This window comes from Neodiprion virginianus, chromosome 3 (assembly GCF_021901495.1).
Source record: "Neodiprion virginianus isolate iyNeoVirg1 chromosome 3, iyNeoVirg1.1, whole genome shotgun sequence".
Lineage (NCBI taxonomy): Eukaryota > Metazoa > Arthropoda > Insecta > Hymenoptera > Diprionidae > Neodiprion > Neodiprion virginianus.
In genome coordinates this window covers 29468496-29482082 of record NC_060879.1, presented here as the reverse complement: position 1 = coordinate 29482082, position 13587 = coordinate 29468496, and the positions used below count along the sequence as shown (strand labels likewise).

Genomic DNA, 13587 nt, shown 5'->3' with positions numbered 1-13587 from the left:
AATACCGTAATGCAATGACTTCAATGACGATTTTATTTATAAATAAATTTTCATGGTACAATAAAAACAATGTAAATTACCTCACATGCCAAGTGATGCCCAATTAGGTACGATTCGTCGGCTTGGATGGGAATGAGAAACGGGTGTATACCCTATACGTAGACTGCCACATGAGCCGAATGGCGAATATGCGAGCGAGCAGGCGAATGTTTACACAAGAGATAAATGTATCTCTGTGCTTCGATCACGGCAGTTATATAAGTGCGCAATGTTTACTACAAAATTTTCAGATGATATTGTCAGTAGTAATCGTCCGTCTTTATCATGACATTTGAGAGCAAAGTATACGAGACTGATTTTACAAGTGTAAGAGAAAACATCTTTCAATGATAGTTCCACGCAATAACCAGATTATGACGGAACGAAAAATAAACACCATTTGTACTGCAATTCATTGAAATAATAAAATTGAAGGGGAAATTTGGTACGATTCACGGTTTGAAATTGGGAATTAGGCTTTCTTCTTGGTTTTCCTCGGCGATTTTGCGATCCTCCCACCCTTCGGACTCTTCGCCTTGGACGGTTTTCCGGCTTTGTTAGCGTACTTCTCGACGAGCGAATCGAAAAAGTTGTTGGCCTCTTTTGCCCTAGCTGTACCCCTATTCTGAATCGCTAAGGATAAGGCGTTAGACGCCGCGTTTTCTTCGTTTTCAATTTTCAGCATCTTTTCGAGCTTCTCAGCTTCCGCCGCTTCCTTGGCCCACTAAAACCGTAACATAATTCACATTTATATATAAACATCTACGAAATTAGAATCGAAAAGGTATGCGAAAAACTCGCCAGCTCTATTTCCCATCGGCTGTTTTTTTTCCCTTCTGATGCGATTTTTAAAAACACACAACGTCAGACTGACTCAACAATGATCATTTTTGTTTGACAGAAAATTCAACACCGTTAATAATATTCATTGCCGTGTAACTCATCCTACATATGGCACGTTGGCTTGGGGAATCTGTCGGGGAAAGTCTGAAAATGTCAGGGATTTATCGGGAAGAGTATCAAAGACAGTTGCAATAGTTGCAACCATGATTCACGTACAAGTTGCGCTTAGTGAGAGTTTTGGCTACGAAAGCATGTGCGATAAGAAAAAATTAATCCAGACCAAATTCGTGTAAAATATAGATAGCAGAAAGAACCTAGAAAAGTCAAATGCGAAGAATTTTCAAGATGGATTAATCAGCCCACCCAGCAGATGTTGAGTCACGTAAAAAAATTCTTCAAGTGCGTACTACTCCGGTTTTACTATCGAAGTACTAGCCTCGATTTTTTTCTATAAATATATTTCAATACGTGAACTAAATTTGTCTACAGGCATTGGAAGTACGTCTACTTCAAGAAACGGGAAGCGAGGCGAGGCAGCGGCGATTATTTAACAGTATATTATAATCATCTATTTCAAAGTTATCAACAACGCGTGTCGTTGACTCAGGCCATTGCTCGCGGATACAGACCTATATGTATACTGTATATGCTTACAGGGTGTTTATATTGAACATCTTAAGTCGGCTGCAGCCGCATAACGATTGTTACTAATCCATCCCTCTCTCGCCCCGTATAAACTAGTCGGTTATAGGGATATATCCGAAAGAGTATAGCGGGTTTGGAAGTTGTTGTTGTTGTTATTGTTATTATTATGGTGTACAAAAAATGAAATATTCCTGGATTGCTTAACGCATGGTAATATCTAGTCGAGTAAGATTTAAGTTTGCGGTAAAAATTGGCAAACAAAATAAAGATTGGCTAACGCGCATAACGTTTAAATAAATGTTCTTGCCATTTGCCGGCGCAATGAAAGTACCTGTACTATTGTAACATTGAAACGTTCTATTTACAATGATTGTGACAGATATTTCGCTACAATATCACCGCTGAATTTAGTTTCAGGTCTTGCAACAAAACAGCAGCAGATAAATTACCAACTGCCAAGTTCGTAACATACAGTAATTTCATAAGACTTCCAAATTATGTAGAAGATGGTTTGTTTTGAAAATGAATCTGGCTATTTATAAGGATTGCGCGAGTAACAGATTTTCCTCGATTATAAGAATATTTGCAAACTGTCTTCCGTGGCGCATGCTTTTTACAGAGTTTCACTACGATAGATATAAAAACCAAGCAACGTGCAAGACTTTGTCATGGTTTATTGAATTTGGCACCGAGCTGCAGCAATTATTACTAATGCCGCATCATCGATATCCCCAACGATTGATAATTAATCGTTTCAAAGAGGAAACTTCAAGTTTTAGAGTAATGTTATTTGTACGGGTGTACATAGGTATGTGTATTTACACCCGCCCAGGTAAAACAAAAAACGCACCTATTATCAGTGTTATTGAAATTAGAGAAACGCGTCGCGTCGATCCAGCCACCTGTTCGAACTCTTGCCAAAATCTTATAGATTTTACAGCATCGTCTCAACGGTAAAAACTGTAAAGTGGGTTGTAAAGTTGACCACAGATATTATTCGAAACACGTTCATCGACGGAAGTTTATTTTGCCGTTCGTAGTTATTCACGCCTTTTTTTCATTATAATTTGTTTTACAATCAAAATGTGTCGAAGGGCGTGGAATTCGACCTTCGGAATACGTGCGTGACGTAATAGGGAACGTCACGGACCGATCTATTCCCTCGGTCTACTTCAAGATTCCGTTATTTGTGTTACCCTAAACGTTGCTGGTAGCCGAATTACGTCGTTCAAGTATTTATAAATCTGGCAGCTTTCCTAAAGCATCCTCTAATGTTAGCTGTTACATAACTCGACCCCTATCACGGGCTCACGTTGTGGGTGTAGGTACTTCTTTGATCCGTTAATTGATCGACCTCGCGTCATCGTATCGGCAAAACTTTTGGGAATTCGCCTGCTTCATCTCTGTTCGGTAATCATAATTACGTGTAAACGGTACGGCACAGCAGCCGATGTTGCATGGTACTAATTTCGCGATAATCCAGCGTGAAGACAGATATTGCACGAATCATTCCGTCGGGGACAAATTGAACAACGGGAAGTTAAATGTAGTAACTAAACGTATATTCGCAAAAACAACTTAGATTATACGACTGTCTATACGTTTGGAAGTCGTCCAGAAAAATTCATCAGACGTTCATTATGTTCAATTCACAGATGTTTTTTTAAAGCTAAAACGACTCCTTTTCACAAACTCGACGAAGATTACATGTATATACGTATATACTGCAGATAGTAATAATGAACCGTTGCCAATATTTTTAAGTTGCTTTTACACGGCTTGTTGTTACAAACCACGAAAAGAATGGTTTACAAATTACGTCATTGCTTCGGCCCGTTTATAAACCGTACCACACTTGCCACAGGAAACTTGAAAACCGTAAATTTCAAGATTATTTATGATTAGAAATTAAATCTTCTGCTCAATCACTACCTATCGATGCCTTGTGTTAATTTTGTTTCAGCTTGCGAAAAAAATTAAACTCCACGTATTAGTATTCGTATAACGATGCAGTTACACTTACATGGACCTGATCGTATTTTCTTGTGATTAGAGATAAAATGCGAGATATATACGGAACGGCGTGATGTTAACAAATTCACAAATCATTTACCCGAATACGAAACAACAAGGAATGTACAAAACACAGAAAAATACTATAGCACCGTTTGAATGGTGAAACAAATGCCGCATTTACATTAAGGAACAATATGCGGTTTAATTGAACGATATTATATGTACAAAGATGCTCAATGTCAGAGTCATTCGCAATAAGAAAAATCTTATTCAGGTTCGTTCAGGGTTAAATTTTGGTATGTGAATACTTTATCTGCGTCTACAAGTATACAAAAATGGCTTATTTTATCCAGCTAGCCAAACTGGGTTAATATTAATGCACCGTGGGTACGACAAAGTGCCACCGAATTATCTCATCCCAGATTTCTTCTTGCGTTTTTCTAATCATGTCTTGACCTTTTTTTGCCCAAGTCAGTAGTATGTGTGCGTTGGGAATGTGATTAAAAATGTAGTAAGCTCGTACACTGCCATATGTGCAGTGAATTCGGTTGCAACGATTTGTCTGAAACGAATAACCGTGCAGCATCGTAAGTCGAGGAAAATTTTTCTCATCAATTAACGGATGTATATCCATGACACCAACTGACCCGTGATCATCGCGTTGGAAATAATTGTTGGAACAATCGCAGAGTGACGATTGAGAGCGCGACATTTCACATTCCCTGTAAATTGTCAGCTCGCGTAATACGGAGGCCACATTAGTATAACAAATTAATGGGAAATTCTTCTAAAACGGGTTCAAGGTTGTCACGTGCGTTGGCTAGAGAGTAAATAATTAAATTATCATTAATTTCGTAGTTATTTGATACGACATACGATACATGTCGTGTTTAATTGGTAGTTGGATCAGTGTGAATGATTGTAAACAAACTAGGAACGTCCCGTCGTTTTGTTGGATTTTTAAACCTCCGGCGGAAGCGTTGGAAGACAGACTTGGAAGATTGAGTGAGCTATGCAGAAGCAGTTTTTCCACCGTAGTGTAATACAGACGAATCACTGTTAAGCTAGACGCACGTGTGTACAAAATACGGGAACTGGATGTTGCATCGTTGCTCAACGCGCACGTGGCACGTGAGCTTTGCAAGCTTTTGTACAAAATCAAGATAGTGAAGGAGGAAGGGAAGAGAGGAGTACTGGAAAAATGGCGTTTAACCACACAGCCGGATATTTTTAACGCTTCGAAGATCTGATCCCATGTTTTAACTCTCACGCAACGAGCACAAATGAGATTCCACCCGGTAGAAGCTGTATATTTAAACTGACATTGAAATTGACAGCGTGTTTTAGTTTAGTGTAAAGAAAAAGAAAAAAACCCATTCGTCAATGGTTCTCATTTATTCGCTTATTCTTTAAAATCAGGTCGATCTGCACACGCGTGTGGGATAAGCGTTCAGAGCTTTTTATATGGATGCGGTCACGATTTCTGGTTTATCTGTAGGAGTAGAAATTTGACGAAGAAAACGAGAGAACAAAATATATTACGAGACAATTTTATCTGCAGAACGATTATTTATACCTATACCATATTGTTGTTTCGTAACAATCAATACGGCATTGTTCAGCAACATTTTTGCACTGATTTTATTGAATAAAAATAATTCCGTATGTATAATTATCCGCTTTTTATCAACTGTGTGGAGCACTGCATGAATAACGGCATGATAAACTTATAATCGCTATTTAAATGTTAAACTGTTCATTAAACGCCATTCGGCACTCAACACCTTACTTATTCAACTCTATAACTAGACATAAAGATAAAATATATGTATATATAATAATGTAAATGCATGGTTCATATAGTCGACAAGGTACAGCTTAAAAACGATATTTCAAATTAATATTTTCTTATCATTCCGTCGAGTGTCGTTGCAATTACGTTATCCACTTGATTTTCTCAAGCATCCCAATCGAAGCTATTAATTTGAAAAAGTGAGACAAAAACAATTGTGGAAAGAAGACCACGCGTCAGATATCGAAACAAGTCGATTATACTCAGTTGAAGTTGTAATTAAATTTAAGTCGCTGAAAACTGATAAGTAAGTGCAGTCATATATTCGCCGCTCCGTATTCGGTACCATGAACCGTCAAACTTTAACCTCACAGTGAACCTAAGCAAAACACGACAACGAATATCCCGATCGCATATCTCCCGGCGTTCCTCAATCCTTGACCGGCATCGTTGCACAGCGGCAGCGGTTTGTCAGTTTCTTCTTCAGGGATCGTTTGTCTGACCGTTGTCGGACTGACGAGCTCGTGTTGTTCACCCGGTTGAGAATCGGCGACGTTGCCGTACGGGGGTGGAAACACAGAGGCGAACTGGAGACTTTCATCCCTTTCCGGTTCCCCGTTCGTCGCGTTTGGTGCCGGCATGATAACCGTGGGCACCGGTGACGGAGGAGGATAATGGACCACTGGAACACTCGCGGACGTGTAAACGGCGACCGGGATTACGGGGGTCGCCTTTTCTTTGCCGACTGGAGCCACCTTCGTAGTCGATTCCAAGCTGAAAGTGGTTGTCACTATGTCGGATGACTCCTGCTCGTAGCTCGTGGTGACGATACTCGACGCTTCGATTATCACGGACGACGACAGGGGCTGGGACGTTTCGGTGGTCGAGGGTACCGCCAGGATTTCGGGAACCGGCTTGGGAGTCGAGCTCTTCGGTTCTCTCCAGAGCGTGTTCGTCGTGAGAACTTCGCCGATGTCGATATCCACCGAGGTGAGAAGTTCCAGCGGCCTTTGCGTGACGGGAAAAAATCGGGGTGTCGTGACGATCGGAATTATCGGCGTCGATTCCGTCGAAACGATCCTGTCCAACTTTTCGGCGGCCTCGACTGCCTTTGCGTAAAAGTTCTTTTCATCTTGTTCGGAAACCTGAATTTCCTTCCAAGTTTTATCCGTTTCGGCGGTGATGCCGTGCTGCTTGACGAACTCGGCCATTAGCCGCGGGCATTTGAACGTGGGCACTTGGTCCAAGAGGAATATCCGCAGTGACTTTAAGTTCGACATAGCTTTCGTGTCGAGGCACTCGATCGGGTTTCCCGAGAGTCGGAGCTCCGCCAGGTTTTCAATTAGTTTGTAGACACCAGGTTCGATCCCGGTGATCTTGTTATGGGTCAGATCTAGATACGTGAGATACTCCGGACCCTGAATCCAATTCGCTTTCACGCTGGTTAGATGATTGTTGTTTAATGTCAGTTGTTCCAGGTTAAATTTGTTCTGAAAAACACCGGGCTCGATTTCTCGGATACTACAATTTGAACAACTGAATATTTGCAGTTGGGTAAAACGTTTCAGCGCGTCGACCGACAGTTTCGGAACTTTCATGTCTGATATTTGAAGTACTTCTACGTCAGCTTGTACTATCTTGAGGTCAGAAATGTCACCTCCATTGCAGGAATATTCCTTTAATTTTCCTTCACAATTTCCACTGATACGTGATATAGTTGACACCAGCAGCAAAAGCACTGATAACACAGCGTGTGAATTCACCATTTTCTTGGAGTTCTCAAATTTAGATGTTCAGTTGAATAATTATAGCGAGAATTTTCAATTAGCTAGCGTTTCATTTCACGAAATTGTAACAAACCGATGAACTTCTCGTACATCTCATGGACCGAGAACGACTAACGTTCGACGAAAGCGGGCGAAACGTGTTTCTTCAGTACCGCGAAGATTCCACGAGCAACTTTCATGTGCAGAGTATATGGAAAAAAGTCTTCAATGTATAAAGACGATTGGCATCGAGCCAGCACGGTTGTTTACACATTCACGAATATACGGTACGATTCGGTCAGGGTTATTCTGAAATTAAAAAATTTTTAACTTTTCATTCCGGTAACTCGTAATAAGCGTCTGTCCAACGTCACCACCGGACCGATTGTTTGGAGCAACTAAAGAGAAGTCTTCTGTTAGCGGGATATTTATTTACCAGTGGTCGAGCCCTCCCTTCCACTCTACGTTTAATCGTCAAGTGGCTATCCATCGGTAAAAATAGGACAGCATGAAAATAGAACGGACGTATGGTCGTGCTATTCCAGTGGAAAACGGCGAACACATGCGTGATTTCAAATCGAATTGATAAAAATTGAACTGGGTCACATGCAAATCTGCCACATGGCATTTACTGGGCATGATAAGTTTTACCTCGATAACACGTCTTCGACATTTAAAACCATTTGCGATAAGCAAATGGATCACCAAATTTAGAGAAAACAATTTTCTATTGTTTCTTGACAACATTCTTTTCACATTGAGGTCGTTGAAAATAAAATTGTAGGATATATATTCATAACAGGTTGCATTGCATTTGGCATTGCGGAATATTCGGTGGACATGTGCCACAAAAATTGTTAAATATTCACTACATTCCTGTATACAAAACAATAAACACGTACATTTGACAACTTTCTTGCACAATAATTTTACATTTTTCTTAGTACTCTTAAAATTTTCGAGCTTGAAAAATTTTACGAATAGCATTTGAAATAGTGAAATATTTAAGATTTTTTCAAAATATTTCGGAGGGTTATATCAATGTATACGATTGTGAACCAAATAACTTAATTTGATATTGCAAAACACGAGTGATCTTGATTTGACAAATTATTAGTTCATCGAAGCGAAAATAAAACAAGTACAGAAAAGAGCATGCAAGTGAAAAGGCATCATTAAATATCAAGTTAAAAATACTTGAGGTAAATGATTTGTCCTGACACAATGTCTGTTTGGTTGATTCCACATTGATCCTTTCTATACTTACAATTAGAGACCTTCGTCCCTCTCCCTCTTTTACCACCGCAGGTTAATCATTACACCAGTAATTTCATTTAGTTTCACAACTGTTGTTCGAGCACGCAGTTTTGAATGTCTTAAAAATCACAGCTGTATATATATACCGTTTTTGCCAAATGATCGTATGACGTCACTGCCATGCCTGCTTTCCAGTGTGGTATGCCCCTCCCCCCCTTCCCCTCCCTGAACATTTATTGAGTAATATTTAAACGCTGTCTTAGAATTTCGGTGCAATTGCACTTTTCGCATGGGTGAATCTTTACAGGAATTTCGTTCTCTACTATTTGTTAAAATCTGTTCTTAATTGTGCACAGCAGTACGGTGCACCACCAGAGTTCGGAATTATCAGTACAGAGTAATCCGTACTTGATGTATACTGGTTATGGAAGTGGTGAAACAGATATACAGATTGAACAATATTCATAGGCAAAGTCTTGAATGGAATCAAATTAAAATTCGATTGATTGAGAGAGACGGATATTATCGTTTATAAAGCTTTCTTAGCTATTGATCATGCGAAATGAAAGATAGGAATACACATTTGGGTGGGGAACATAACAGGCACCAAAAATGATGCGTAGACTTGGCTAGTAGAAATCGTGGGACAGGAAAGGAATGGGAACAGATTTCCAACGTATTAGCCTTTTCATGATTATTTTAATTCAATACGGCTCACTTACCTTTCGTTTCCTGCGTATTTTCTTTTTGGGATCCTCCTCAGTGAAAGCTTTGAACTCTGGTACATCTCCGGTTTCAATCAATTCTTGAACTATATCGTGCAGACGCGGTTCTTCAGCACAGTTTGTAAATGGAACAGCTTCAAGAATATAGTCCATATCACCTTTGCCTGGAAAGTTATGATAGAAATATTCTTAATTCAACCATTACTGTGACGAAAGTACCAAATTCCCACGTTTGCGCACAAATTGTATTGTGTAAGGGTCTCGCAGTAACGTTAGTGCGAATGTATGCTTACTGTCCATATAAGCCCGCTTCAAGTCTTTTATCTCAGTTTCAGATCCCTTGTAATTTTTTTCATAATTGTTGATATCTTCGACAGTTATTTCTTTGAATAAAGATCGCCAGTAATCAGCCCAATTTTTCATAACAACTTCCTCGCTCTCCTCGTCAAATTGGCCAGACTCGTCGTAGATCTTCCTCTTATCATTGTCGCTTAGAATTGAGTGGATCCTTCCGAGTACTTTGAACTTTTCCGTGGCTTCAGCCTTCACGTTTTCCTCCACTCGATCAGGGTGTACGAGTAGTGACAATTTGTGATACGCTTTCTTAACTGCAAAAAAATGTTTCAAAATAATCATTATTCTCTATTTGCATTGGATTCATAAAGATCTCTTTGTTAGCGAAGCAAATATTCAAATAGTCATTGGAGCTTGTCGGAAATAACTCAGATGCATGTTTTTGTTACTCCGATTTCAAAAATCTCGGAACGTCATAGGATGAGAAAATACGACTTGATTTCGTCAAATATTTCTACCGAACACCGTTGACTTTACAGGTTAGGATATCAGCTGTAAACAGCAACGTTAAACGTACCTTGCTTCTCGTTTGCGTTTGTCGGAATCTTCAACACTTCGTAAAAGTCTCGGGCGCCGAAATACTTTTCGCACAAATCCAAGAGCCCCGCCATTGTCAATTATTTTATAAAAACGTTAAATTTACCATAGATTTATTCTACTCAATGCAAAATCACTTTCAGACGGCGCACATCTGTCCTAGAAACGCGAAATGAACGCTGCTGCCCTTGCGCACGCAACGCCGAGTTGGGTAAACAAACGGCTCGTGTCTCTAACTGTATAGCGGTTAGCCTGCCATTAGGCGCAGAGTATACGTGGTTGCATACTATTTGGCGTTTAACGCGGTCAACTAATTTTAATGACGTCGCTGTTTTGTTCGTTTGGCATTCAATCGGAAGAAATATGGACGTTGTTCAATGAGCGATTCTCCCTAAGATAAATTTCAGAAATTGGGACTGTTTTTACAACACATGGTTAACCCTATCTGGTATTTGAGTTGGAGATGAGTTAGAATTATACGTCGTAAAATTGAATAGGAATATGCTTGACAATTATATTTCATCGTATTATTAATACGATGAAATAATTAATGATCGTCTTGTTTATTATCTCTTTTGTATTTGAAGGTTGGAAATTGGAATTGTTTTTACGGAAAATGTTTTTTTTTTATGCTCGAATTAATAAAGAAATAAAATGAAGAGAAATTCTTTGCATTGAATAAGAAAAAGATCTCTTTTGGACTTAAAAACTTATTTCCAATTTGGCTTACTTTCTACTGAACAGTTACCAGTTTTTGAGACTCGGCTGCAAAAAGTTATGATACGAAATTTGCTTGTAATGATGTATCTGTACAAGAGTCTATAATAATATTTATAACTGCTAGTGAACTTGAAACGTGCGACTCGATTATTAGTCCTACAAATAAATTCAATAAAAAAATTTGACTTGCCATTATTTTTATATTGGTGGATTTGAGAACCGGAGAAAATTGAAATTACTCGTTCCAAGCGACCAAAATATCGTTACCTGAGAATTTATTATGTGGTAGCCGAATGCACGAATGCGACTTTCGTCTTGATTGGTGATTTTTACGCTACCGTGGTTTCAATAATGAACACTGATCATAAATTTTCATTTGATTCACTTAATAGTCTTTTATATAGCTATGTGTATTTGTTATTATGTTTTTAATCAGCAACTTCTGGTGTAAGAGGCGTCTGAGGAGTTATCAAGGTGACGTGAAATTCATGAGGCTGGTCGTAAAATAAGATTGAAAATGTATACCGTGGCGATTGCGTTAACGACGTCAGGAGACGATAAAGAGACGGTACCGAACTTTACTCAATGTTTGTAGCTTACCTGTAAAATTTAAGCGCAATGCTCAGAACGTCTTTGTTTTTTCGTACTGTTCTCATAATATCTTTATTATTGTCACAGTCAACACAGAATTTTGTCTATGCATGAATATGATTCCACATTCCTGGTTACCATTTTAATTTCTAGCACTGTTCTCGTCCTGTACTTCTCTTTGCAGCCACTTCAAGGAAACCCAAAAGCTTGTCGCCACCGCCACGTCTAACCGTCTGATAAAAACACTTGATATTGGCCTAAATGTATTCTCTTGACACTATTAACCATCACAACAACAATAGGTACTATTTCACACATTTACGTGTCGCATCGATCATTAAACTTCTATCCAACTAATTATCGGCGCAATATATCGCGGTTGTGGTTCTAGCGGTTATCCAGTCCAGGTAGTCGGTAGTCTTGACGTAAATACCCGGCATGCCACGTTTGGCACATCCTATTCCCCAAGAGACAACCCCTGCGAAATCACAGATTCACAGGTTTCGATTTAACTGATTAAAGCAGGCAGTTTGACCCAATACGTAACAAGTGGCTATGCGGTGTCTTACCAACGATTTCATACTTGTCGTCCTGTCTTTTGAAGAGCAGAGGGCCGCCGCTGTCGCCCTATCGTTTTTAACAAAGCTACGTTCAGCTGATAAATAGTTGAAAAGGACAGCAACACAAGTCATAGGCTAGAGAGAAACGTACCTGACAGGCGTCCGTATCGTCATTGTACGCACAGAGCATAGACTTGGTGAGATGGTTGCCGAACGACGTATTACGACAGTCGGACCAGGGCATAACTTTCAGATCAGCTTGACGGAGGAATCTGGAAGCATTACCAGAGGTGGTGACTCTGCCCCATCCGGTAGCACTGACCTTGTGATTGGTGTAGTCCGATTCTATCACAAGGGTGTAATTATCACCGAAGATAAATATTAGTAACTGGTTATTGTCGACCTAGAGAAAAAAATTTACTGATCCATTCGTCGCACCTCTGTAAGGCAGACAAACTGGTTTGATGTTCTCGTTGTACCGTACGGGGTACTTGAGTTTAATCAGAGCGATGTCGTTCGTGTCGTGCAGGAAATCGCTCCTGAACCCATCGTGAAGAATCACTTGTTCGATGGGCGACACGACGCCTCCATCGCGATTCTCGATGTCGTGGATTCCAAGCCATACGGATAGATCGTTCTGGTTTGTCCTGCGGGAGACAACGATACCGTTAGTTTAGGACCACGAAGCCGACGTAGCTGCACAGTAATCCATGAAAACACACCATTTCACGCAGTGTCCGGCAGTAAGGATGTATCGGTCGTTGATCAGGGTTCCGCCGCAGTGCAGAGAACCTCTGACGAAGATCGCTGCGACCCAAGGGAAAGTGTGCGGCACCGATATTACCCCACCCACGATTCGGTTGGCGACTCCTTCACCGGAAACTCCGCACTCTGGTACAAGCAACAAACACAAGAAGTTGGATCATATCGTTGATTCTGGCCTGCGTCATAGCGCTACGCAGCATAGATATGACATGAAATTTACCACATTCCGGATCAATGACTTTAGGCTGCAAGGTTTTCCGGGACTCGACCACCTGGAACGACGACGTAATTTTATCGTGCGATTTAGGTGACGTTGTCATTATTTCATGACGTTATTCCAAAAGAGAAATTCAACTAACCTGAGGTATCAGCAAAGACCATATCGCGAATAACGCTGCACTCCGTTTCATGGTGCTAATGTGGCGAATAACTGCGCCGAGTTGATGACTCCCTCTAATCTGCAGAAGCTACTGAGCTCGGTGGCCGCATACTTCGATCTATATCCCGAGTGATATGCGGCTTACTTGGCAAACCCCCGTACAGCGACTCGGTTCGCATCTGTCGTTACCTGCATTGATTACTCCTCGTTTTCTTTGCCTCACCTTACATTTACCGAGATCCGTCCCCTCTCTGCATCTTCTTATTCCATTTGTCCTTACGGCAATACGGCAATAGCATAGCCAAGGCAAGGCTGCTGTAAAAAAATGCTAAAAGGGTATTGCATGTATTTTTTATGATTTCATTGGATGCAGGGCCTCTATTTACTGTAGCGTAGTTGAGTCTATAGCGTTCAACGTTTAGAATTAATTTCTATGATAGCTCGATTAGAGCTGCTAAATCGAGGATTTGAACGTGAATTATAAAAAACACCTTGTAGTCAGAATGTTACTGTTTATCTAATAAATGAACTTGCAATTATTGTATTACTCAATATTTCAGACTTTGTTCATAATCACCAATAACTCAATAACTGCTAC

The 13587-nt window shown here is 40.1% G+C and overlaps 3 protein-coding genes across 4 annotated transcripts; all 3 read right to left on the bottom strand.

Annotated features, from left to right (window-relative positions):
* Positions 1 to 12: 12 nt before the first annotated feature.
* LOC124301414 (dnaJ homolog subfamily C member 9) lies at positions 13 to 10096 on the bottom strand. Its single transcript, XM_046756408.1, has 4 exons — positions 9955 to 10096; positions 9377 to 9691; positions 9081 to 9247; positions 13 to 763 (listed from the first exon to the last, which is right to left on the bottom strand). Exons 1-4 carry the CDS (start codon positions 10046 to 10048, stop codon positions 512 to 514), a joined length of 828 nt encoding a protein of 275 aa, XP_046612364.1. The 5' UTR covers positions 10049 to 10096; the 3' UTR covers positions 13 to 511.
* On the bottom strand, positions 4924 to 7518 carry LOC124301408 (uncharacterized). The gene has a single exon (XM_046756399.1). It carries the CDS (start codon positions 7099 to 7101, stop codon positions 5704 to 5706), a length of 1398 nt encoding a protein of 465 aa, XP_046612355.1. The 5' UTR covers positions 7102 to 7518; the 3' UTR covers positions 4924 to 5703.
* On the bottom strand, positions 9987 to 13170 carry LOC124301413 (trypsin-1-like). Of its 2 annotated transcripts, XR_006907470.1 has the most exons (8): positions 12970 to 13170; positions 12831 to 12882; positions 12568 to 12736; positions 12284 to 12492; positions 11997 to 12190; positions 11855 to 11912; positions 10962 to 11763; positions 9987 to 10365 (listed from the first exon to the last, which is right to left on the bottom strand). XR_006907470.1 is itself a non-coding variant. In XM_046756407.1 (7 exons), the coding sequence occupies exons 1-7, from the start codon at positions 13018 to 13020 to the stop codon at positions 11639 to 11641; spliced, it is 858 nt and encodes a 285-aa protein (XP_046612363.1). In that variant the 5' UTR covers positions 13021 to 13170; the 3' UTR covers positions 10914 to 11638. The 2 variants fall into 2 exon arrangements, 1 of the variants encoding a protein (XP_046612363.1); XM_046756407.1 differs by lacking the exon at positions 9987 to 10365 and having other exon boundaries at positions 10914 to 11763.
* Between the last annotated feature and the right edge of the window lie 417 nt (positions 13171 to 13587).

Coding starts and splice junctions, on each gene's coding strand:
- LOC124301408 (XM_046756399.1), bottom strand. CDS start 7,101: ATGGTGAATTCACACGCTGTGTTATCAGTGCTTTTGCTGCTGGTGTCA.
- LOC124301414 (XM_046756408.1), bottom strand. CDS start 10,048: ATGGCGGGGCTCTTGGATTTGTGCGAAAAGTATTTCGGCGCCCGAGAC. Junction 9,692..9,954: donor AAACGCAAACGAGAAGCAAG/GTACGTTTAACG, acceptor ATTTTTTTGCAG/TTAAGAAAGCGTATCACAAA. Junction 9,248..9,376: donor GAAGCGGGCTTATATGGACA/GTAAGCATACAT, acceptor ATAACTTTCCAG/GCAAAGGTGATATGGACTAT.
- LOC124301413 (XM_046756407.1), bottom strand. CDS start 13,020: ATGAAACGGAGTGCAGCGTTATTCGCGATATGGTCTTTGCTGATACCT. Junction 12,737..12,830: donor AGTCATTGATCCGGAATGTG/GTAAATTTCATG, acceptor TGCTTGTACCAG/AGTGCGGAGTTTCCGGTGAA. Junction 11,764..11,854: donor CGACAAGTATGAAATCGTTG/GTAAGACACCGC, acceptor GTGATTTCGCAG/GGGTTGTCTCTTGGGGAATA.